This window comes from Hippoglossus hippoglossus, chromosome 12, assembly GCF_009819705.1.
Source record: "Hippoglossus hippoglossus isolate fHipHip1 chromosome 12, fHipHip1.pri, whole genome shotgun sequence".
Taxonomy (NCBI): Eukaryota; Metazoa; Chordata; class Actinopteri; order Pleuronectiformes; family Pleuronectidae; genus Hippoglossus; species Hippoglossus hippoglossus.
In genome coordinates, this window is record NC_047162.1 from 9,486,527 (window position 1) to 9,509,022 (window position 22,496).

Consider the following 22,496-nt stretch of genomic DNA (forward strand, 5'->3'; position numbering starts at 1 on the left):
ATTCAATTCTTGTTTATCGACCAACAAGGCGTGATAGTGATAACGTAAACAAACCTATATCAACAAGCTGGATGCAGGTAAGATGGTTGACATGTTTCCTCAGGTGGAGCAACGTGGCCTCCTCAATTCATAACCAAACCATCGGGAATTTGCTTTTTCGAAATTTGAAATATAAAGATTTTTTACATGCAGCGATTCAAGACACCAAGACGCGGCCCCTGATGATTTGAACCAAAAGTACATCGTGGTGCTGAGACATATTTTCATGCGGCCAGTTTCCTGCAGAGCTGAATATATTCCCAAGTAAAGAAAATCAGAGTTTAAAACCGACGTCAAGATGTTTGGACGTCAAACTTTAAACTTAGTCGCGCGTGCAACACAGTCAAAGAACATCAACTAAAGTAGAGACACAAAACAAACATGACTTTTTACCGTTGATCTACAGAAGAAAAGTGTCGAGGTGAAGAACACGACTTCCTCCCTCCACAGTCACGAAGCAGAAAGTTTCTTCGTCAGGACAAGACTCGTCTTTGTCCGGAACATCTCTGGAATCTGACACTTGTGACGTCACCTACCCTGCTGCGTTACTATCGCGGTATTACGGTAATTTATTTTAGTTTAGAGAGAGTTTACACGTCAGTTTAAGTATAAAACAATGTCAGGTAACATGTAGACGTATTTAACAGTGAATTTAGAAGTGTTAAATCATAAGAAAATTGAATAGTTTCCTCGTTTTCCTCCTTTTGGAATTGAGACCACCTCAGATGATGTGATGTATGTGCAACGATAAGTCGATTAAGCGATTAGTCAATTAACCGTAAAATAATCAGTCACAATTTTAAATATTTTCATTATACTTTGTAATTTGTTCCTTTTCTTTGTCGTATAACATAATGAAATTAATATTTGGGAGTCTGGGGCTGTTTTTGGAGGACGCCACCTTAGGTAAGTGAAGGTTTTTGTTATTAAAATGTTTTGATGTTTCATTGACTAAATAACTAATCAATAGTTTGCATCCCTATTGTGACACCTCATTACAGGATTTGGAATCAGTGTTAAGTTATGAGCGATTGAACAAAACAGTAACTCGACCCTCCAGTCGATCACTGGTCAAGAGAAGTATGCTAAACAAGGATGAACCGCACAGCCAGGTCAAAAAAGACGCCCTTTAAACTGCAAAAACATAAGCGGACTTAAAAAGTATAAAAGATGAGGAATAAAAGACAATGGGCATGGTGCTGATATTAAATCCTGATTATATCTCCATACAAGCAGACTAATCAGGATATACGAAGAAATGGCCTATTAGTTTTTTTTTTAATTCTTGTAAATTAATTATAAAGTAGAATGTCTTTTGTTAGTGGTGGCTATAACGTGTGGCTATTAGAGACATTCTTTTGCATTTCAAACTATAGTAGTTAAAACCATGCTTGATTTCCTCTTTCAGCAGATGCTTGTGCCTAATGAAAAGCTGTTCTATAGCTTCACATTGAACATTGTGTGAAATACTAAAAAACTGCATGTGAAATACCTTTTACTTTTCAGAAACTGAGCTGGTCAGTTTTAAACTGACTCCAGTCTCCTAAAACTTGATTATTGTACTTGTAAAGTTCTCCCAGCAACCTCAGCTAACAGCTCCAAGACTGAAACCATTTGATGCATGATTTTAATATGACAAAGTGAGAGTACAGAATCAACAGTACATTTAAGAAATCACAACTGCTTTATTTCTTTTCTTTCAATAAGCTCTTTTTTTTTAACAAGGGAGAGTATTGACCAAATATCTGAAAGGATAAAGATCAGATAGGATAAATAGAATGCTGGATCAGCTGTAGAAAGCACTGGTCCTCCAACAAAAATGAAATATGCATCTTAAAAGTACAAAAAGAAAGAGTCGGGGGGGGGGGGGGGCATTTTGGTGCAGGTACAATGATGAGAAGCATCGAGATCTTTTTGCAGTAAGGGATAAGAGGCAAAAAACACTCCAAGCCTGACAAAACCTATCGACAAGTGAAAGCAGTCCATTCTGAGAACAGTGACCTTTTCAACGTTAAATCCTTTATAGTGCCATAATATCTAAAAATGAAATGTGGGTTTGAGCCTCTCTTCGCTGACGAGGCCTGACTGTACAGTTAAGTATGCATATACATATATACCAGTGAAACATTAAGATAAATCGCAACATGTTGTAGTGTCATGGAGCATTATAGTAAGCAGTAACATTTAACCAGGTATGACATTGGCATTTTTGAGTTTCAAAATAAATGTCCATTACAAAAAACAAAACAAAGTAAAAGGATGATTCCAACAGCTTCACATTTTCATATAGAACACTTTAAAAGTCCTTCGTAGTCCACTGGAACTGCAGCGCGCACAAAAAAAAAAGCGTAAGCAAAATTTTTTAATTCAGCAAGCAAAGCTTAACGCCCCTCGTTGGTGATCATTAGCTTCTATCAGGAAAGAGTAAAAGTTATTTGGACCCTGATTGTGATTATAGTTAGGCTGCATTTATTGCTCGTGCCACCTCGGAGACCAGATGCTGAGTAATCAAATGGGATGAATCCGTTTCTTCACCATTTCCACAACTGTAGCAGGATTTGAACAGAATTGGTGAACAGTGTTTCAGGAGAAAGCAAACTGCCCCAAGGTTAAGGGATGTCAAAATAATCACATGTTCATAAACTGAAAATTTGATTCATTACAACCCAAATAAAAAAGGGATACGAAAGCAAAGCCTTTTAAATCAGCTAATTCATGAGGGTCCTTAACAGAAATAGAGAATGCAGCCCCCTCCCCCCACAAAACGTCACAACGAGCCCCAAAGTTTTGTTGCCAGCTTGGCATTTGTTTAAAATCCTTACAGTCGACGACAGCGTTACCAACACCGCGTTCGGGTAGATAGGAGTCCTGCGAGTTTACACACACACACACACACACACACACACACACACACACACGTTCAGCACATCACATGCACACGCCAGATCGATGCCAGTGAAGTTCCTGTGGAAGAGACATGATTTTGGTACAATGTTCACCTTTTTGTTTCAGTTTATAGACAGAAAAAGAGCAAGCAACAGAATGTTTAAAAAAAAAGCAAACAGACTTTTAAGAAAAGAAATAATTTCTACCGTTCTACGCTGTTTTTGCCGCAGTTCATGGGCTGGGTGAAAAAACCCCAGAGGATGCGCTTCTAGGCTGAAATCGACTTTTGCCACAGTGACATGCAACGATGTCCACAAATTGGAGTTAGAATTTTTTCCCAGGTTAATAGAATACGTCCTTTACCAATAGGATGAAGGGGTGATGACTTGAACCTTTTATTTACCAGCAAAAATGAGCAGCAAGTGCCCCACTGCATTTCAATTGTTTAAAAAAAATGTTGAACAGACCTTTCGTCTCATAGCGAGTTTTATCAAGAGTCTGCCTGGTCTCGAGGGCTACAGTCCATAAACAGGGAGTAAATACAGTTTGGCAAAATGGTGTGAAAAATGAACAATCTGTCTGAGTTGGCCACTTTTCTTTTCCCTGCTTCAAGGAGAAATCCAAAAAAACAGAAATATCTTATTTTTACCAATCTCCCCTTAAAAGTGACTAATAATAAATTAAAGAGGACCTTGAAGAGATCTGCTTAAAAGACTGTTTGTGTCTATGTATATATTTATAATATATTTATATATATCTCTATACGTGGTGTGAAATAATAAGTGTCCAGTTCTGACAGTTCAAAAAGGGGTCAATTCATCATGTCTGCATGTTTGCCCCTTGCCTCGGCACCTCTGGATGAGATGGGTCTCAGAGGGCTCAGACATTGGTGGAGGGGCTTTGCGCTGACAGGCTGGGTGGTGATGAGGACGTTCAGGTCCATTGTTATTATGCCTTGCCCTCCTCTACTTTGACAGCCTGGGGTTTGATGGCTCCAGTGCGTGCTGGTTTGGCTTGCCCCATGGAGGGTAGGGGCTCCTGGAGTTTGCTGGTCATGCCCCCGGATGGTGTCTTGCCCTCACCCACTGCCTTGCGCACTTCTCGTAAGGTTTTATTCTGTACAAAGAAGAGGCAGGGTTACTAAAGCCTACAGCATCGTCTAGTGAGCTTTACATTCATGCTGTCAAGTTTGTTTGGATAGTCCAAGGCTGATGTTCAGCTACCTGGAAAATATCAAAAGATATATTCCTTATACATGTCTCCCTCTGTAGTTTCAGACCATTTAAAAGGTTATGTTGTCTGAAACAATGTAAATTTACAGTTGGATCCCTTTTATGAACAGTGATCATAGTGAGATTGAGCCAATGACACCAAACTTCTACTTCATTCAGCATAAAAACTGCCTTTTGCATCATAAACTCTACAGAAAGACAGATTTTGTCTGATTAACCAAATCATCTGTAAGTTCAACCAGGCTGCTGATTACTTGTCAATGAGTTGATAGTCACTTAAACCAAGCTGATTATCAGCATCAGGCTATCCAAAACAATCATTCATCTGCAATCATATTTAAGAGTGCATATAAGGAATTACTTTTACTAATTAACTGTTGAATGACAAATGTAAATATATTTGTTATATACAATATATAAACATGTTCATATTTAAGACAAATTGTTATTAGTATCAACAGTACAGAATTACACGATCTCAGATACGCAGTAAAGACATTTCAGATATGATAACTACAAATGTACACTAAAAGTCAAAGGCACTCTGTAGATAAAAGCCATAAAACAAGTGATTCAAACAGAGAAAAAGAAAATAGATTAAATGAAATTACCTATATTTACAGTGGGTGGCTCACCTTCATGCCATCCTCTGGCCCCTTAACAGGGGGCTCGGGGGCCGAAGGAAGGTTGGAGTGGGAGGGGTCGCGGCCAGGGTTAGGGTAAGGGGGGGAGCGGATGATGACAGGCTTGTTCACCTGCATGATTGGTCTCTGGATGGGGTTGGGGAAAGGGCCTGTGGTGGGGGGCCGCATGTGCATCACCATGCTGCCCTGAGTGGGTGGGACCTGGTGGCCGTGGGGGTTAAGGGAAGGTGAGGGAATGGGAAATAAATGAAAAAACAAAAAATTAGCACTGATCTTATTAGGGTATTTTCAGACCTTTCACTCAAATACCTGCATTTTCTCACAAGTTTCTTGTTACGTTATTCAACTTTCATTTTTGGAAGTGATCCCTGGGCCATAATTTTGAGATACACAGCCTTAGATGTTGGAAAACACTCACACACTCCAATGCATCTCAAAATAAACATTTGAAAAATACATACCTGTTGAGTGTAATGTGTTGGCAGGGGGCCTAAAGGGCCAGAGGGCTTCCCACTGGGGCTGGCAGACCCAGGCCTGATGAAAAGAAGGCAAAAAAAAAAATGTTTTTCCAATCCATGTCTTCAAAAGGTGCATTGTAATACACCTAATCTCAATTGGTAACATCCCAAAGTAGCATATTAAGTGTTAGCTGTACATACAGTTAAATTCTAGTAAGTGTTTTCCACTCACCTGTAGGAACCTACAGACATGCCCTGGGAGTGGTTGGGCTTATCAGAATACTGAAAGCCTTTCATTTCCATCTGCGAGGCCTGAGAATAGAGCAACAACAAAAACATTTAGCATTACACAAAACACTGTGGACTACTCTTTCTATCATTATTGCACTAATGTTTGAACAATGCAGTGTTTGGGTGGGTGGCATGAGAGCTACTAGTCCTACCTCTCGACTGCCGGTCATGACAGCAGCCTGGGAGCCAGGTGGCATCATCCGACGTGGGGCTCCCACCGACAGGTTCTGTCCCTGCTGCAGCTGGATGGACTGTGGGAGGATGAGATGCTGCTGAGCTGAGCCGTAGCGCAGCTGAGAACCAGGGAGGGGCATGGTCACCTGGTGACAAGAAAGATCTTATTGTATTTAAATCTTAAAAAATCCGACGGTTACAACACGGTATCTTGAGCTGTTGTGAAACCGAGTTTGACCTATGAACTAACCTGAATGAGCTGAGAGTCCATTAACTGGGAAGAACCCATCCCAGGGCCCTGATTCATCTGGCTGTCATAGACTAGTTGCTGGCTGCCATTCATTGGCTGGTAGTGTGAGCCTGACTGTGACTTGACCATGTCTGAGGGCTGCATGCCAGGGAAAGGAGAGTAGGGCCCCTTGAGAGGGGCTCCGCCCGACAGCACCATGGGGCTGGGCTGTGACAGGTTGTGGTGCATGTAAACCTGTGACCTGAAACGAAGCACAGCAGCAAAATGAGCAAAACAAAAGCAATCAACTACACTCAGATGAGGTTCATGTGTGCCATGTGAGCTGAACATCCAACTAAATTGAAGCAAATTAGTGGGATTTCAGTGAAAAATTGAGGTGGCAGTACCTGAAGGGAGGAATAGAGCTGAACATCTCTTGAGACTGAGAGACGGGTAGACCGCCCCGAAGTCCCAGCTGAGCCTGAGCCTGAAGAGACGTGTGGAGAGAGATGGGAATCTGCTGGGCTGCAGCCGCCTGAATGAAGGAACAAATGTAACATGATTACAATTCTGCTGATACACATCAAGCCTGTGTGTTTATTTTGTTTATCCCTCTACCTGTTGGTATGTCTGCTGCTGGGTCATGTTGGGAGGTACAAGTCGTGGCTGGCTTGGAAAGACATGGCCATCCAGATACAATGGTGTGATGTGATTACCTACAGACATGACGGGAAACAACATGTTTTAGTTTAGTTGTCTTTAAAGAATAAACCCTCATCATACAAAGAAAAATAAAATCTGTTCTACCTTGCATGGACATGGAGGGTGCTACTGAAGCCACAGGCATTGGAGGCATGGACACTCCTCCAAATGAACTGTAGCTGACACTGGAGCCAACGCTGCAGGGAGGCTGACCACCTGAAGGTATTCCGCCAGGGGAGCCCTGCTCAGGGAGGGACTGGGAGTTCTCCCATGCCTTACGTGCAGATTCCATCTGAAGAAAACAAACATTCACAAACACCACAATCAGTTTTGCCTTTATGTTCCCACTATATTTACAAGAAATGGTTGCTTAAACAGACACAGATTTTCCTTTATTTGGTATATGTATGAAAGACACAGCTCTGTGTAAATGGGATTGTAATTCAAGTACCTTGAGAGTGAGGTCAGCACTGGGGAAGGAGATGGGGTTGAGGTTCATGCCAGGCTGCAGATGATTGGAGCGCAGCATGGGAATAGTCTGATTGAGAACAGTCTGTTAAAAAATAAGGTTCAGGATCAATATCTCATTATTAATGTACTCTGCTCTTTCTGGAAGCATTGTTTAAATGGTTTTAATTGCAATGATCGTAAATGCATTCAGATCACCTCTAGTTGTTTCCAAGACAACAGAAGTACAGATAAAAGCACTCACATTGGTGGCAAGTGCCTCCTGAAGCTTGTTGACAGGATTGGACACTGGCACCGGGGTAGAGCCTGGTGGTAGGCTGAAATCAGAGTCTTTGGCACTAACACCAAACTCAATAGGAGGCCCGGGCAGCACAGTGTCCACATGTAGGTCCACGCCATTGACTGGCGTGATGGGGCCACCTTCCAGCCTATCAACACCTTCAGAGCCCTTGCGGTGCTTCAGGGAGCGTTCGTTTCCGATGGGCCCCGGCTTGTGCTGTTCTTTAGTCTGCTCTGGGCCGGCATCAGAGTCCTGGCAAAGAGGAACATATACATACATTTATTTAGTTGTTTAATTTGGTTTCAACAAATGATATTTGACAATAATGAAGCAGAGAAGAAAACTAAAACTATTAACTGTATTACCTCGGAGTTGGGCTCGCTCCCAGTGTAAGACACCTGTTTAGTCCACGAGTCTCCCCCTGAAGACTGGACTGAAAGAGCTGCAAGAGATAAATGAATTCCATTAGTGACAAATAGAAAACATGACCTGTTATATAGATGAATATCTCAATGAAAATCCTTTTGTTGAAAGGCAAACATTTAATAGTAAAGAAGTAAGCTTTTACATAGAATCCACATTTGAAATAATTATTTCCTAGCTTTTGTGTTATAATGGCCATTATTTAAAGAGTGCAAACAAACTGCTGCATCCCTAAAATTGACAAATACAAAAAACCTCAGTTTAATAATAGAGAAAAGCTGTCAAATAATATTACAATAGTATATCCTGCTGTAAAATACTTTAGTAAATGTGCACTGTGAACAATGTTAAGATTTTGTCACCAAAGCTCCTGCTTTATAGAGCCATATAAATATCCCTGAGGACAAACACTTGACAGGAATTAGGACCTTTTCTGTTACCTGAGCTGTTGGTCTCCCAGATTTCAGTTCCCAGATTGTTGGAGGACAGCGCCTCCTCAGGTTGCTCAATGCTCATGCTTCCCTGCTTTTTAGCAAAGCGTGGTGGTATCTTGGATGCGATCGTCCTGTTCTTCACTGGCATCTAACACGGCAAAGGAAATAATGCTTAACAAACTATGCACTTTTTGTTCATCTCAGCAGGAGGACTGAGCATCTGGATGTGTGTTTAACTTACAGCAGCTCCCTGTTCCTTCCTCCTCCTGTCATCTTCCTGTGGGCGCCTTTGCTTTTTGGATAAGGCGTCCTGGTATCCATCTGGATTTGAAACTGGTCCCCCTGCATCGCCATCAACTAAAAGAAAACAGACATGTGGTTTGTGCAAAATACAAAAATGTAGGAGCAGTAATTGCCCATGGGTATTTCATTTCTATCAACATGGAGAAAAACTATTAATCCAAAAACGCAGGACTCACTGGGGTAGCTGCTGAGTTCATACTGGGACAGAGGTTCGGCTATGTCTGACTTGACAGGTCCTGGCTTTAGCTCCTTGTCCAAGTCCTTCCCTGACAGGTCACTGGGCTCCCTCTCCTCTGGCTCTATGCTGTAGATGGGGCCCAACTCATCTGGGCTCCTGCTGAAAATAAATGGATAATTTAAGCACCACTAAAAACATCAACAAAAATATATATAAAACTGTCACAAACTTAAGACAATCTCGTGATACACATCATTTAATTTGGGGCAGTTGTCAATTTTCAAAATCCAGGCCTGGGGGGGATTCTGTGGAAAATCTTGTCTGTAACTGACTGCATTGGGAGTCATGCCATTGACCTCAGACTTTATTCAACAGCAGGGCAAACAGTAGCAAACAATACTTCTCCAAAAATAATAAGCATTTACTTTCATGAATAAATAATTGTTCCTTCAAATTAAGGTGCCCTCTGACATTCCCGTCACTGTCAGGGGACAAGCTGGTTAATTTTGAGGTCAAAACAACATGTGAAGAAAACATTTTTTTGTTGGTTTCATAGCAACTATGAAAACCAGGCATGACACAAGACACTGTTGCATCAACACAATTCCCAAGCACATATTGAGGAGGCTTCATTCCATGAAGCAATAGATATGCGTATAAGAGGGTAGAACCTACAATGAACCTCTATCATTCTGTTCTATTATTCACCTCACCTCTTACAAGAAGTCCCTCCGTTCTGCCAACTGTCACTCCTGTTAGAGGACGACGTGGGGGGATTATCAGGTGTACGCGTCATCTTGCTCACTTCAAGCAGCGATGGCTCTCCTTTCCTGTTCTGCCGTTCCACCAGCGGTCTCTGGCTGGAGAAACTTCTCTTGGAAAGTTCCCTTTTCTCACCAGAGCCTGGTTCACTATGGCCATCAGATGGAATATCACCATGTCCTTGTGTAGCTGCGCCTCCGGCTCGCTTCTCTCTCCAGTCACCCAAGTCGCTGTTGTCTGATCCTGTCTCCCATTCCTCCACCTGACCATGCGGGTTAGGCCGTCCACCAGAGTAGTGGCCACTGGGCCAGTTCTCTTCCCCGGTGCCTTTGGGACGACCAGGCCAGGGGTTTGCGAAGTCCCCATTTACATACTCGTCACTCGTCCACTGGTTTGTGCCTGGTTCACGTTCTTGTTGTAGACGACGGAAGCGTGGAGGCTTGTCTTGTCGGGGTGGACGACGTCTCCTCAACATCTGCCTGTCTGGGTTATCGTTGTCAATGTAGTATTCTCCTTCACGTTCCTCTGTGCCATTTTCCACTAAAGAGCCAGTGAATTTAGTTGGGTACTTGAGAGACTCACGCTCAACAGGGAGTCTGCGGGTATAAACTGTCTCAGCTCCAGGACCATAACCATTCTCTTGCATGGAGCCACCATTGTTAACAAACTGGGGTCCACGGCCTCTCCATGTAGAAATGTCCCTGGAACCCCCAAAGCCTCGAGTGTAACTTCCAGTGGTATTCAGTCTGGGAGGCAACGTGCGGCCCCCAAAGCCCCGGCCGGCCTTGGTCTTTTCTTTGAAATCTGCGGCCGTCTGGTCATCTGTATACACTTTGTTGGATCTCCAAGAATCTCTATCAGCTTTACGGACTTCTGCTGACTCTGTGTAACCTTCGCCGTTTTCAGATCCCTTCTCGCGTCGCCTCTTCGGCAGTTCCTCATACTCGGAGGCTTCACTCAAGGTCTCACTGACATTTCGCCTCCGGGGCTTGCCCCTCTGGAACTCCTCCACCGTGACCAGGTCCCGAGGTGCTGCTCTGCCTCTGCCTGTCCGTTGGGCACCGATTCCACTGCTGTTGTTATTATTGTTATAAGCTCCTCTGAGATTGTCCCCACCTCGGCCACCACGGCCTCCACCTCTAGAGTTGAATTCCCTAAAGCCTCGACTGCGGCCTCTACCTGCTCCCCTGACTGCACCAAAGGCTTGTTCTTCATCAATAAAGATCCAGTTATTACGCCGTGGTGCCTGGGGATCGCGATTTTCTTGGCTGTCTCTAGGTGAATGGCTCTTGCTGCTCTCCCAGGGGTTCTCCTTGGGAGAATCATCACTGTGGGTGCTCAGTGGTCTTTCTGTTTTGATGGGAGCTGGTGACTGACGCTGCCTCTCTTCGGGTTGTTTCTCAACAACAGGTGAGGCTGCACGCCTGTTGCTGGCAGGCTGGATGTCTCTCTTCAAGTCATAAACATTGGTAAGGACTTCTTTCTCTAGACGGTAGGGGACAGGCTTCTCCTCAGGCTCAGGTTTAGGCTTCTCATTCTCCTTATCTTCCACTTTGAGTGCCTTGAGAACTGGTTTCTTGATGGGCCCGGTTCTGCGAATCAAAGTACGCCCACTGGGTTCAGATGGCTGGCTCACACTACTGCTGGAGCTGGAACTGGCTTCAGACCACTGGCTTTGAGCACTGTTAAGTCCTCCATCTTGTTTCTGGCCTCTGTCTCTTTTCCAATTGTCCTTGGAGCCATCTAAGGTCTCGTCATGAGATTCAGGGCCATCTTTGAGATGTTTGTCTCTGGAGTCTTGTTTTGGGTATTCATTATCTGCAAGATTCTGGGGGTGGGTCTGAGCAGTGGTCAGCAAACCATGGTCATGATGTGCTCTGTCTGGGCCCCGGCTCTGGAAAGCATGGTGGGGGAGATCATCTTGAGGGTGGGGCAAGCACTCGTTGGCTCTTTCTTCATAGCAGTCCTGTTGGGAGCTGATGACATCACTTCTGTAGAAGAAAGCCCATCAAGAGAAGCCTATGTCACTAAGCAAAGTTTTACTAGATGTTTCATAGTTTTTAGAGAAAATACAGTGCCTAGAATCAAGAACTGCAAAACATATTTTTATTACAATCACCAACCTATCATCTGGCAGGCCACTGTCTGAGCTTTCATGTTGTCTCTGGTAAGGTGGGGTGAAGCTGCGCGAGGGGTAGCCATCCTGGTTCCACACAGGGTAAGGCTCAGTGGAGGGGGCTCTTCTCTCCTGGTGCAGGTTGGAATGGCCCTCATCAGAACCAGGACTGTTCAAGTGGTCTTGATGCATCATGGGTTTCATCATTCCTGGTGGAAGAAAAATGCAGTGTTGAAGTTGTATTTCCATGATAGAAAAATCAACTAATTTTAGATGTGATGGTATATGCTTGTTTTGTTAAATTTGGGCTCACCTGAAGAATGGACAGCACCGGGGTAGTAGTCCACAGGAGATCGTCCTTGGGTCATGCGGGGATCCATGAAAGGTGGCATCATCATCCAGCGGGGGTCAAACCCGAGGACATGTGGGGGATAGTAGCCCCGCTGTCCATGGCTTGAGTTTGACGGGGCAGGGTGTCCCGACTGCTGCCAATGCTGCATCTTGTACACTTGATCCTGTTGAATGTATACAACAAACACGTGTCAGGAAATGCATACAATTAAATCCAGTTCACTTTCTAGACTAAGTCAAAATGGCTGGACCATGTATAATTAAGAACCAACTCGCCTTGCAATAGGCCCTTTTAGCATCATACAACAAAGCAGTCAATAATATATTGATACGTTAGTATGAGATTTGGACTTTGTGTCAGAATGGGCATCCAGTGGCACTCACCGGCTGCGGCTGCTGCTGCGGCTGCTGGTGGTGGTGGTGCGGCAGTGGCGGCGGCGGCTGCTGCTGCTGCTGCTGCTGGTGGTGCGGCAGTGGCGGCAGCGGTTGCTGCTGCTGCTGGTGGTGCGGCAGTGGCAGTGGCGGCGGCGGCGGTTGCTGCTGCTGCTGCTGCTGCTTTTGAAAGCGGGGTGGGATGGGTTTGGAGGTATGACGTCCGTTGTAGTCTCCTGAGGGGGAGGAAGGCTCCTGTCCATCATCCTCACTGGCACGGTAGTTAGAGAAGCCAGATTCCTCGCGGTAACTATGGCCCGGAGAGTTGTCTGTGAGACACTCAGTTCCATCTGGAAAATAATTGATAAAACAATATTAGAATTGCCTGTTGTGGAGCTTTTATTTTAAGTTAAGTATGTGGACCTAAATGTTTAGGTCTACTTGCAATTTCTCACCTTTTGTGCTGTATTGCCAGTTCTCAGGTTGACTTTTACTTTGTTCCCTGTTTGGGGACAGCGGGACTTCTTTGCCATCTTCCTCTTTCTGGCCCTCCTCTGTCCTTGACGTCTGCCTTTCGGTCTTCCCAAATTTCTCATCCAGCCTTTTCAGTTTTTCAGCACAGGCAGCCAGTCGCTCCTCACGGGCACGCCTCTCTTCCTCCTCCCGGCGTTTACGGGCTCTCTCGACTGCCTCCGACAGCTCAGGTGACACATACTTGGCCCTAGCAGGAGCCTGGGCCTGGGACTGAGACTGGCGCTGGTGATCTTCCTGGTCAGTCAGTGGCTCACCTTGGATTTTCTGCTGGGTCTAGAGACGAAACAGAGGTAGTTCAAGGGGAAGGACTTCTCATTTATGTAAAGCATAGGATTTTCTTGAAAGCACATGGAACTATGCCCTCTAATCAGTAAGGTTTTCAGTTAGTTTTTTTCAGTGTAAATTAATATCAATAACATGCCAGTTGATCTAATCCTAATTTTTCCTTTTATCTATTTTTTTTTTTTTTTTTACAAAAAACCTAAACCTGTGTACAAAGGAAAGAAATTTCAAATACATCTCAGTCCAACTATTTTTTTTAAACCAAAATGCTAAACAAAAGACTTTCACTTGCTAAGCAAAAAGAAAGTAAAAAGCAGCCAGGCACATCACTTTGGTTCCTGCAAGGTAATCTCTACTAAATATCAATTAAAGTCAAATTTAAGAGCATGTGAGGGCACAAAGCTATTGCTCGGTTGTGTTGTTTTATTATAATGTAGAATATAGGACAAGATGTTGAATATCCCTTGTATGTTTGAAGGTCTTCTGCTCAATTTAGGTTACCAACTACCTGTAGTCCCTAGCACCAGCGGATGCTAGGGACACAACCTGCCTTAGCACCTTAAGAAAGATTAAAGAACGAGATGTGTTTCAACTATGACTAACAGTGTGAATTATTCTTGGACATTTTATCTCAAAAGAGGAGAATGAAAGTGGAAAACAAAGCATTGTGGGCTTTTACCTGTGTGTCCGTAGGGAGATATCTGCCGTTGGTCTTCCTTGCAGCCTCGTGATGGTTATGTTGGTAGGAATAGTTCTCTTCTGTGCCCTCTGGGGGGTAAACCTCACCTGAACTCAGGGAGGGGTGGCACTCGCGTTGGATCTCTCTCTCTCTCTCCCATTCAGTCCTAAAAAATTTACAGATCAAAATGAAACCAATAACTTTTTTTAAATGATGACAAAACTGTGTTTTCAGTCTAACAGGAGCATTTAGAGCAGTAATGAGTTATGAGAAAAAATATCTCACCACATCTTGTTTTTATCCTTGTTCGAGTGTTCATCTTCATCATCACTAAACTTGAGTTTCTCGCCATAATCAACTTCCTCATGGAGTCCTGGAGGAAAAACAAAATTAAAAAAATATATAAATAAAACAGCTCAACAATTTAATTTGATTCTCTGAGAGAGAAGCCTGGAGGCAGTCTGAGGAATACTGACCAGCCCATCCATCCTCGCATTCGTGGTCAAGCTCATCCAGATCCTTCAGATCCTCAGGATTGATGATGGCTGGGCGTTGAGGTCTTTCACCAGGCCTGCGGATGGGCTGAGAAGACTGCCGAGGTGGTGCACGCACAAAGCGGTTGTCTCTTCTCACATCACCGCTGCAATCAGGGATAACGAAATAGACACGTTAGCGATCGCCTAAATAACTTTTACAACTGCTCCCACACTGTGAATGTACTTACTTGACGAGTTCAGGTTTGGCAAAGCTCTGTCTAAAAGCGGGTTTGTTGTCAAATCGGACTGGAGCTGCGACGGTGGCAGGGACATGCTCTGTACCTGGGGCTTCACGTGTGTCTTTAGAGCACATCTGTTAACAGCAGGATGACACAAGATGTTAATGGAAGTAAAACAATTAGCCAACAAAAGGGATTGAGCTGTTTCTATCCAAAAGTTGACAAGTACAATAAGTCTTCGCATGTGAGGCGTGTGAAAAATAATGAGTCAAACAGTACTTACAAATGCGGGCAACATGTCATGGTAGACAGCAGTGGAAGTGTGGTGAAGTTGGTACTGCAGGGCAGTAGGGACGGTTGTTCTGCGGACAGGCTGGGCGGGGCGTAGGGAGGGCTCCTTGGGGTCGAGGACCGGTGACAGAGCCGTCACTACACTTGTAGGGGTGGTGACCGTGGCAGAGGGGGGGTGAGATGGGGCGGGAGGGGTGCCGGTCTCACCCAGGGCAGTGAGCTTACCCTCAGGATCTGCAGGCAGGCCGAGGGTCAGGGTTGAGGGCTGAAGGTTCCTGCCACCACCTTCCCTCCAGCTCGTCACATCTTTAAGTGGGAGAGGGAGATTTTTTAGAAACGCCTATTGACAAATCATACATGTGTATGTGTGTATTTAACTGACAAATTGTGAAATCCAATGATATTTTTTATCATCGTCTCCGTGTTTAAAAACTGCTACTGGAGACAACTATATGACATTCACATGGGTTATAAAAAAAAGCTGTTAATGTGTTTCAACACTATCATTAGCTTCCAGACTGTCACAAATGTTGCCACCAATTTAATAATTTGCTTTCAAGCCGATATTATCTTAGCTTTGAGACTACCAGCCAACTCCTGAGACTTACTCTGGGGGCGGAGGCTTGGTCCTGGCCCATACGACGGATCGAAGCCGCTTCTTTCCTTGCCAACCTTGTCCTGTTCTCCAGCTGCCTTCAGCGTGGGAAATTCCTCGTGAGAGAAGGGCTGAAGTCGGTTTGAGGCCCTTAAACCTGTAGTTTGTGTTAAAAGAAGAGACATTAGGAATGTTGTACTAATTGGCAAAGCCAGATGAGGTGCATAATATTGACAACATATTCTTCCCCATGAGCATGCAATTACATTTTTAAATGCAAGTCACTCTCAATTAAAGTCAAACGTGTGCTCTCTCTCACCATCTAGCTCTTTTGCCCTTCCATTTAGCTGGGCCCATTGCTTTGGTCCACCTGCGTTTGTGTTCTATGGAAAGAAAATTAAAAACAATTGATATGCGGATTAAAAAAATAAATCTACAAAAAATGCCCATAATTGAACATAACTACAGATTCACATACGCACCTCTTGGTTGGCTGCCGGTGAGGGCTTCTGAAGATTGGAGACAGATTTCTGTAAAGCCAGCTGCGGCTGCAACTCCGGCAGCTGTGTTGTTGATGCAATAGAACTAAACAAGAAGGAACACATTTAGTCAAAGCAGGCACATACTGACTGTTACAAAGCTCAAAGCTTTATTTAGTTTTATTGCAATTCTTCTCTCTGAGAAGGGCTCTCTCAGGATGCACCTACGCATTGAACTTAATGTAGCTAACTTGTTCAGGTATTTGACAACCATACGTCTGGGTTTGAGACGAGTGCATAAAATATTAAAATTAAAAAAATACTCCTGAACTTTAATGATTATATGAGAGGGTAATTTGCTGTGTGTGAAGCATTCTCTCCTCACGTCTTTTGATCGGGTTGTTCCTGCTTGTTCGCCCATCCTGTACCGTCTTTGGGCACAATAATCACGTTGGGATCGTTTCCTTTGTTTTCAGACTTCAAGCTCGGCAGGTGAGCGGGTGGGGGCATGCGCCGGGCAGTGGCCACTTTGCCAAGACTCTGTAAGCCATGTCGCGGAACTACTGGGAAAGAAACCACAAGTAGATGAATCAAGGTAACTGAGATTTGATCACAGAAATGTATGGTAAGATGGGAGAAACAAAACATCGATCTTACCTGTATTTTTCTGATTTTCTATTGATTTTCCCTTGTACTTGTCAAATAGGCTGAGTGAAGAATACTTGCTTTTCCCATCCTTGGACTTGGTTATTTGCCCCAAACGATCGGACATTGCGATGTAATGTCATCTAGTATGGAAATTTTTCTTTGCGCCTCTTTCCAGTGCTTTCTGATTCTGCCAAGAGAAGAGGGAGGAAATTTCAACGTTTAGTATACACCTTACCGCCAGAAAACACATTTTCTTAACCTTAGGTCAACAATAATCATCTTAAATCTTGTGAGAATGGAGACAATCTGGATTTTGGCAGCACGAAATCCATTCTAGATTCTTGTAATATTGAAAGCAGAAACCCCCTATTGTTTCTAGAAAGAAAGCAGCCAACTTGTATAAACTCTTTTTTAACTTGTTTATTAATATATATTTATTTAAACTTTACGAAAGAACATGTCAGGAATAGTGATTCAAATGTAGGCTATATATGCATCCATCATCGTTTGTATAATTTGTACAAAAATCTGTTTCACTTGCTTCTGTCTACCTTAAGCCGTTTTCAGACATGACCTATAGGTAAAATTCGGAGAATTGGCGGCCGAGTTTACACGCAGTTTGCATTTCACACATGCACAACAGAGTGGGAGGCTTTATGCACAGACAGCATCAAATCCTCCACATTATTCAGGCGAGAGGTGCAGCAGCTGGAGCAGAGACAGGAAGTGACGTATTAACTCCACTGCGTAGATCACATGATCATGTTTACAGCACCCTGACACCGTAATCAGCTCTCATCACCACAAACTCTCTTGACATCTTCGTCTGTGTCCTTTGTGTTTATGACATCCCTTTTTCACCAGGAGATTTTTTTTAATACGTCTGTCTCGTGCTAGACTCGACATCAACCCCACACACACACACACACACACACACACACACACACACACACACACACACACACACACACACACACACACACACACACACACACACACACACACACACACACACACACACACACACACTTTTCCCCCTGGATTTGCACCAACTTTATACTCGGAGGTCAGGCAAGGAAGTCAGCAGAAACTACAGAGTGTCTCTCTCTGATATTTGCGTTCACACACACGCACCTCCTCCGGAGAAAATACGGAGGAACTGTGGAGTCCAGTACATGCCTGAATGCAGCTTTGGAAATATCCCAATAATTCATATCAGAAATACACACCTATTCTGCTAAGCCAGGATAGAGTTTCTGTAACACACTGCTGTTTAGCTTTGTCAAATGTCAATTTTCAGGGTTTTGAGCACCACAGACCAAATTCCTCTCGCCTCCATTGCACTGACATTAGAAGCATTCCTTTGAGAGGCAAACAAGTTCAAGACCAAGGCTCGTAAAACTGAAAAAGCTGCGTGACTAGTCACCATAATGGGGCTTTTGGTGATTACAGGTACTTGTGTTTTAACATTCCCAGGCTTCAGGAGATAAAATCTACACATGAAAATAAAGTGTGGCAGCTAGGATAAATGTTCTCTATTTTGTCATGTAAAAGTACAATGTTGGCAGTTTGACACTAAGCTGGAGTTATGCTTCCTGATACAGGGTACAGCATAGTTAGCGGTGCCAGTAGTACATGAAATCAACCGCTGTTTGTTGGATTAGACAGCGATTTCTGAATGTCTTCTGATTCAAACACAATGAATCAGTATGTTACCCATTTGTTTTGCTTTTCTTCCACAGGCAAAGCACTGACTGAAAGTGCCAATGCAAAGCAAATAAAAGAAAGGGGAAGCGATGCTGTGGGCCAGTTGCTTATTTTGCATCAGACATGCTCTGCTTGTACGGTGAGCAAATAAAGAGACTATTTAATCTGATTCAGCGTAGTGTAAATATGGTTGAAATGACCGTAATGTTTTGAATTACAAACTGACTGAGTATTTCTAAACATAGGTGTAGAGAGACCACCTACATGTTAGTGGTCAGATGAACTTGTGTGGTTTTTGCAGCGTGCTCATGTGCAACTAACAAAAGCCAATGGGAGGTGACGCATCAGTCGTCCTTTGTTCGCACCAGTATTTCTGTATGTCCCGGCCCTTGGACACACAGTGATCATAAGCCTCTCCAGTTCGACCTCAGCAGCGTCACAGTTATACAGAAAACCATGTGTGGTATGTCGGCTCTGATCACAGAGGCCCACAGCACGGTTTGGAACATGTATCCTAAGCACCTGTAAAAATATCTGTAGTGTTCAGGTATTCAACATGTCTCGAAAACCAGTTACAGTCACATCAATTCTTAAAAGGAACAAATTACCATTGACATTTGAGATTACATGGAAAAGAGTGGTTTGTTCCACATTCACATCTGTTGTGAAACTTCACCTCCAACTTCTGATTTAGTTTGACCTGGGGGAAGCGGCACCATCACGGACAACTTGTACGCAGTCATGTAATCGACAGTCTTTGTGTAATATTTCTGGTATTATGTACCTTACTTTGTACTGGGGTGCCGTGAGCAACCGACGCTGCAGATATGCTGCCCTCAATATGCCGACAGGGAAACCTCCCAATTTAGAGCAAGATAAAATTATAAAATGACAATTTTCACACTATCAGATCTGTTTTGAGCAAATTGCATTACTGTACAAGAGGATTTTTATCTCGACTGTTATACTTAAACCAGACACCACCTTTTATGTATTATGTTTAATAGATAGTCCACTGGAAAACTGTTCACGGTAAACCCCATCTGAGTTTTACATTTATAATGTTATTATTAGAACAATACAAAATAAATGTGGCACGGCATCCCAAAGTCTAAGGAGCAGATATCTCCAAACCATGATTGCAACTCTCTGTAAATCAAGATACCAGAGGATAATAAGAAGATAAGCAATCGTGTGATATATTACCAATGTGACAGACCATGTTGTTGTTGGCAGGAAGTAGACTCTTTCCTGGTAAAACTCCATTTCCATCTATTCATCCCTTACAACTGAGATACTCTGTAGAACTGAGTCTCACCTATTTCACTTGGATACGTGTCCTTAAAACACCGGATTATACTCAAATATGAGCTTTGTACTTATAGGGAGTTAGGGTTAGGTAAACACACAGTCAATCTAATGCAGCAGACCAGAGTACATCAAATCTAATCAACACTAACAACAGACATACAGAAAAACATGCGGATAACGACAATAAAGCAATTAACTCATGTGCGTCTACTTACCTTTTACTTAAATTTTCCCAAAACCCAGATCTTTTAATGGCATCACGTTTATAACAAGATTTTTTTTTAAATTATTGTTCACCTAAATCCGCCAAAATCGTAGAAAACAAAGGTGGAGAACATTGTCTAAGAAGAGCAACACACGCTCTTCCAATTCATAATCAATACTGTTCTTATCTTCAGTAAAATAGTATTACCAAACGATAATCAAACGATTAGCTGGGTTTTTATCCAGGTTTTATGCTGTGATAAATGCAAACGCGTTTTCTTTAAGTGTGCATTTTAATGATGGCTTCTTGTGCTCGGATTTCAGAAGCGATTGCTTAATCACACGCGAGGAGATGTGGAGTGGGACCCAAAACATTGAAAGTGAACTCCAATCCACTCGTGGTTATGTGCAACATTAGCTGAGACACCAACACCTGCATCTGCCTATTTCACTGTTATACACACAAAGCGATGCTGAGAAAGATCGTCGTCCGAGTGGAAAACCAGGCGATGGGCGACGCACCGGAGGCCGCTCGGGGTTAAAGCTCCGCAGTGGCGTTTAACTGGGATTTCCAAAGCAAATATCTGCCCATCGCGCTCCATTTAACTAAACATTAAATCACACCACGCCATTTTCTCCTGTGTTAACCCAAGAAAACAAAGGCGGTCTACAAAGGCCCTTTAAAAATTACACCTTTTGTGGAGGCTAGCAGGATGTGGAAGCTAACGCAATGACAGCTAACGTTATCCCTCCCTTGACTTTGTTTACCTGCAGAAACACATTTCCACCAGACAACGAACGGAAAACAACACAAGGGCCATAAACACACATGTGCTGAATTATAATGTTTGACCTCTGTAACGTGAACGTTACTTCTCGGTGCCGTAACCTCACTGGAAGCTAATGCTAATTACCGCACACGAAGCTGACACCAGCGAGTGCGATGCTCGAACAAAAACAAACATTTCGGCTAATGGTTAAAAACAAAGAAGCAGATATTGGGATGATGTTTGCTACTGGGATTCGACATCATGTTCAGATGTAGCGTAACGACACAAGCGTCAAGAGGAAGCCTCGGAGTAGCTGCTAGCCATCACACATGCTAGCTATGTGGAAAAAGGCTAATGTAAACACCAAGTGCTGCTGGCCGAGGTCCCGGGGAGATGTGCATCGCTTTTATTTACATGATATATAAACAGAAGAAAAATGGCGTTTACTCGTTTATTTATCCTAGAAAATAACAAATTTAAAAACACAACACGACCACTGGCTCCACATTAGCGGTGGTTAGCATCGGCGGTTTCAGCTTGTTACGCTAAACCTCCAGCCGGGTGCTCAGGAAACAACCGTGACAGGCCGGGGGTTTTCCACACACTTCCCCGCTGTACTTCACTTCGCCGAATACACGGTGGTTTCACCAGCGGGAGAAAAAAAACCCTCCGTGAAACCTGCGCTGACATTTTCAGCAGCCGCCGCAGCTCGGGCTGAACACAGCGGTGGGAATGTAGGACAAGGCGATTAAAAATGGCTGCTGCCCAGAACAAAGCAACAATAAAACCGGGCAGCGGAGAAGAACGGGGCGAAAGTGGAGATTCGAGGAAAGCGTCCGAGCGCCGCAACTCACCGTTTGAACGAGTTATCTTTTCTCCTGGCTGCTGACAGAGATGCGTTTCCACAAAGTGTTGTCTGAGCGGAGGATGGATGGAGATTGTTTCAGCCCCGATCTTCTCAGGTTCAACCGAGAGCAGTAGCTTGGGTCATACCCGGCTTCAGACTGTGGGGGGCAGAGCGGAGCCGGATCCGCTCCCTGCGTGGCTACGTCACCGAGCGACGTGAGCCAGGAGACGCTGAGACTGCCCCCTGCTGGTCAACCGTGGCAATTACAGATAGATAGATAGATAGATAGATAGATAGATAGATAGATAGATAGATGCACCACCAGACTTCAGAACAGTTTATAACACCAGGCCATCAGGTTTCTAAACTTGTTGTCAACTCATGACTAACAACCCTTCTCGCCCAACACTTATTGTACCGTTGACCCTGTGTTAACTTGCACATCATAAATACAACTTGAACCTGAACTAGATAGATTACAAAGTTATTTTTAATGTACAGTAATAACATATATAAATGGAACTACTACAACCACTACTATACTAGTAGTAATAATACAAATAATATTTTTATTCATGTCGCACCTTTAAAAGCAGGGTTTGCAAAGTGCTTTGAGAGACAAAGCAGACACAGGATACTCAGGGGAAATTGCAAAAAGTAATTTACAGAGAGTCTTAAAAAGGATTCTAAACCAAACAGTGAGCCAGTGGAGAGAAGCTTGGATTGGAATGTTGTGATGCCGTAATATGATGAACGTGATCCATTTTATGAACAGAGAAATTAGCTCTGAGATAATAGTTATTTATCAGTCTTGTTCCTGAAGTGCTAAAGTGCTTGACTATCAAAAGTAGAAACATATGTACAGTAGTTGTACAGTAGAATTTATTTAGATTTACATCTTGTAAAAAGAACAGTGTAGGAATTACCTCTGCTGTAAGAGCTCTTTAATGTGACTTAATAGAGATGCAGAAAAGTCAAATCAAAACAGAGACAAACATCAGTAGTTACAATATGAGGTTATGTTCAAAAATTTAAAATCCCCACATCCCCTCCTCAAAATAGAACATTGCCAGATTTCATGATGATTTCAGC

At 43.4% G+C, this 22,496-nt stretch overlaps 1 protein-coding gene across 8 annotated transcripts; it reads right to left on the reverse strand.

Moving 5' to 3' along the window:
• Positions 1-1,648: 1,648 nt before the first annotated feature.
• On the reverse strand, positions 1,649-21,573 carry prrc2b (proline-rich coiled-coil 2B). Of its 8 annotated transcripts, XM_034602537.1 has the most exons (32): positions 21,412-21,572; positions 16,575-16,752; positions 16,303-16,480; positions 15,921-16,023; positions 15,758-15,821; positions 15,452-15,595; positions 14,836-15,149; positions 14,562-14,686; positions 14,314-14,477; positions 14,123-14,210; positions 13,838-14,003; positions 12,798-13,149; positions 12,517-12,692; positions 12,355-12,456; positions 11,933-12,134; positions 11,627-11,828; positions 9,455-11,494; positions 8,740-8,900; positions 8,502-8,617; positions 8,267-8,408; positions 7,769-7,845; positions 7,368-7,655; positions 7,107-7,208; positions 6,761-6,947; positions 6,572-6,669; positions 6,361-6,488; positions 5,975-6,215; positions 5,703-5,870; positions 5,492-5,571; positions 5,263-5,335; positions 4,793-5,056; positions 1,649-4,041 (listed from the first exon to the last, which is right to left on the reverse strand). In XM_034602537.1, exons 2-32 carry the CDS (start codon positions 16,687-16,689, stop codon positions 3,874-3,876), a joined length of 6,828 nt encoding a protein of 2,275 aa, XP_034458428.1. In that variant the 5' UTR covers positions 16,690-16,752; positions 21,412-21,572; the 3' UTR covers positions 1,649-3,873. The 8 variants fall into 8 exon arrangements, with proteins under 8 accessions (XP_034458428.1, XP_034458424.1, XP_034458422.1 ...); XM_034602533.1 differs by having other exon boundaries at positions 8,740-8,897; positions 12,355-12,692; positions 21,412-21,573; XM_034602531.1 differs by having other exon boundaries at positions 12,355-12,692; positions 21,412-21,573.
• Between the last annotated feature and the right edge of the window lie 923 nt (positions 21,574-22,496).

Bases quoted from the DNA above. Each gene is read 5' to 3' on its own strand.
- prrc2b (XM_034602531.1), bottom strand. From the start codon at position 16,689: ATGTCCGATCGTTTGGGGCAAATAACCAAGTCCAAGGATGGGAAAAGC. The intron at 13,150-13,837 runs GTAAAAGCCCAC...TTTCGTCTCTAG, and splicing joins ATCTCCCTACGGACACACAG to ACCCAGCAGAAAATCCAAGG. The intron at 8,409-8,501 runs GTAAGTTAAACA...TTGCCGTGTTAG, and splicing joins GGAAGGAACAGGGAGCTGCT to ATGCCAGTGAAGAACAGGAC.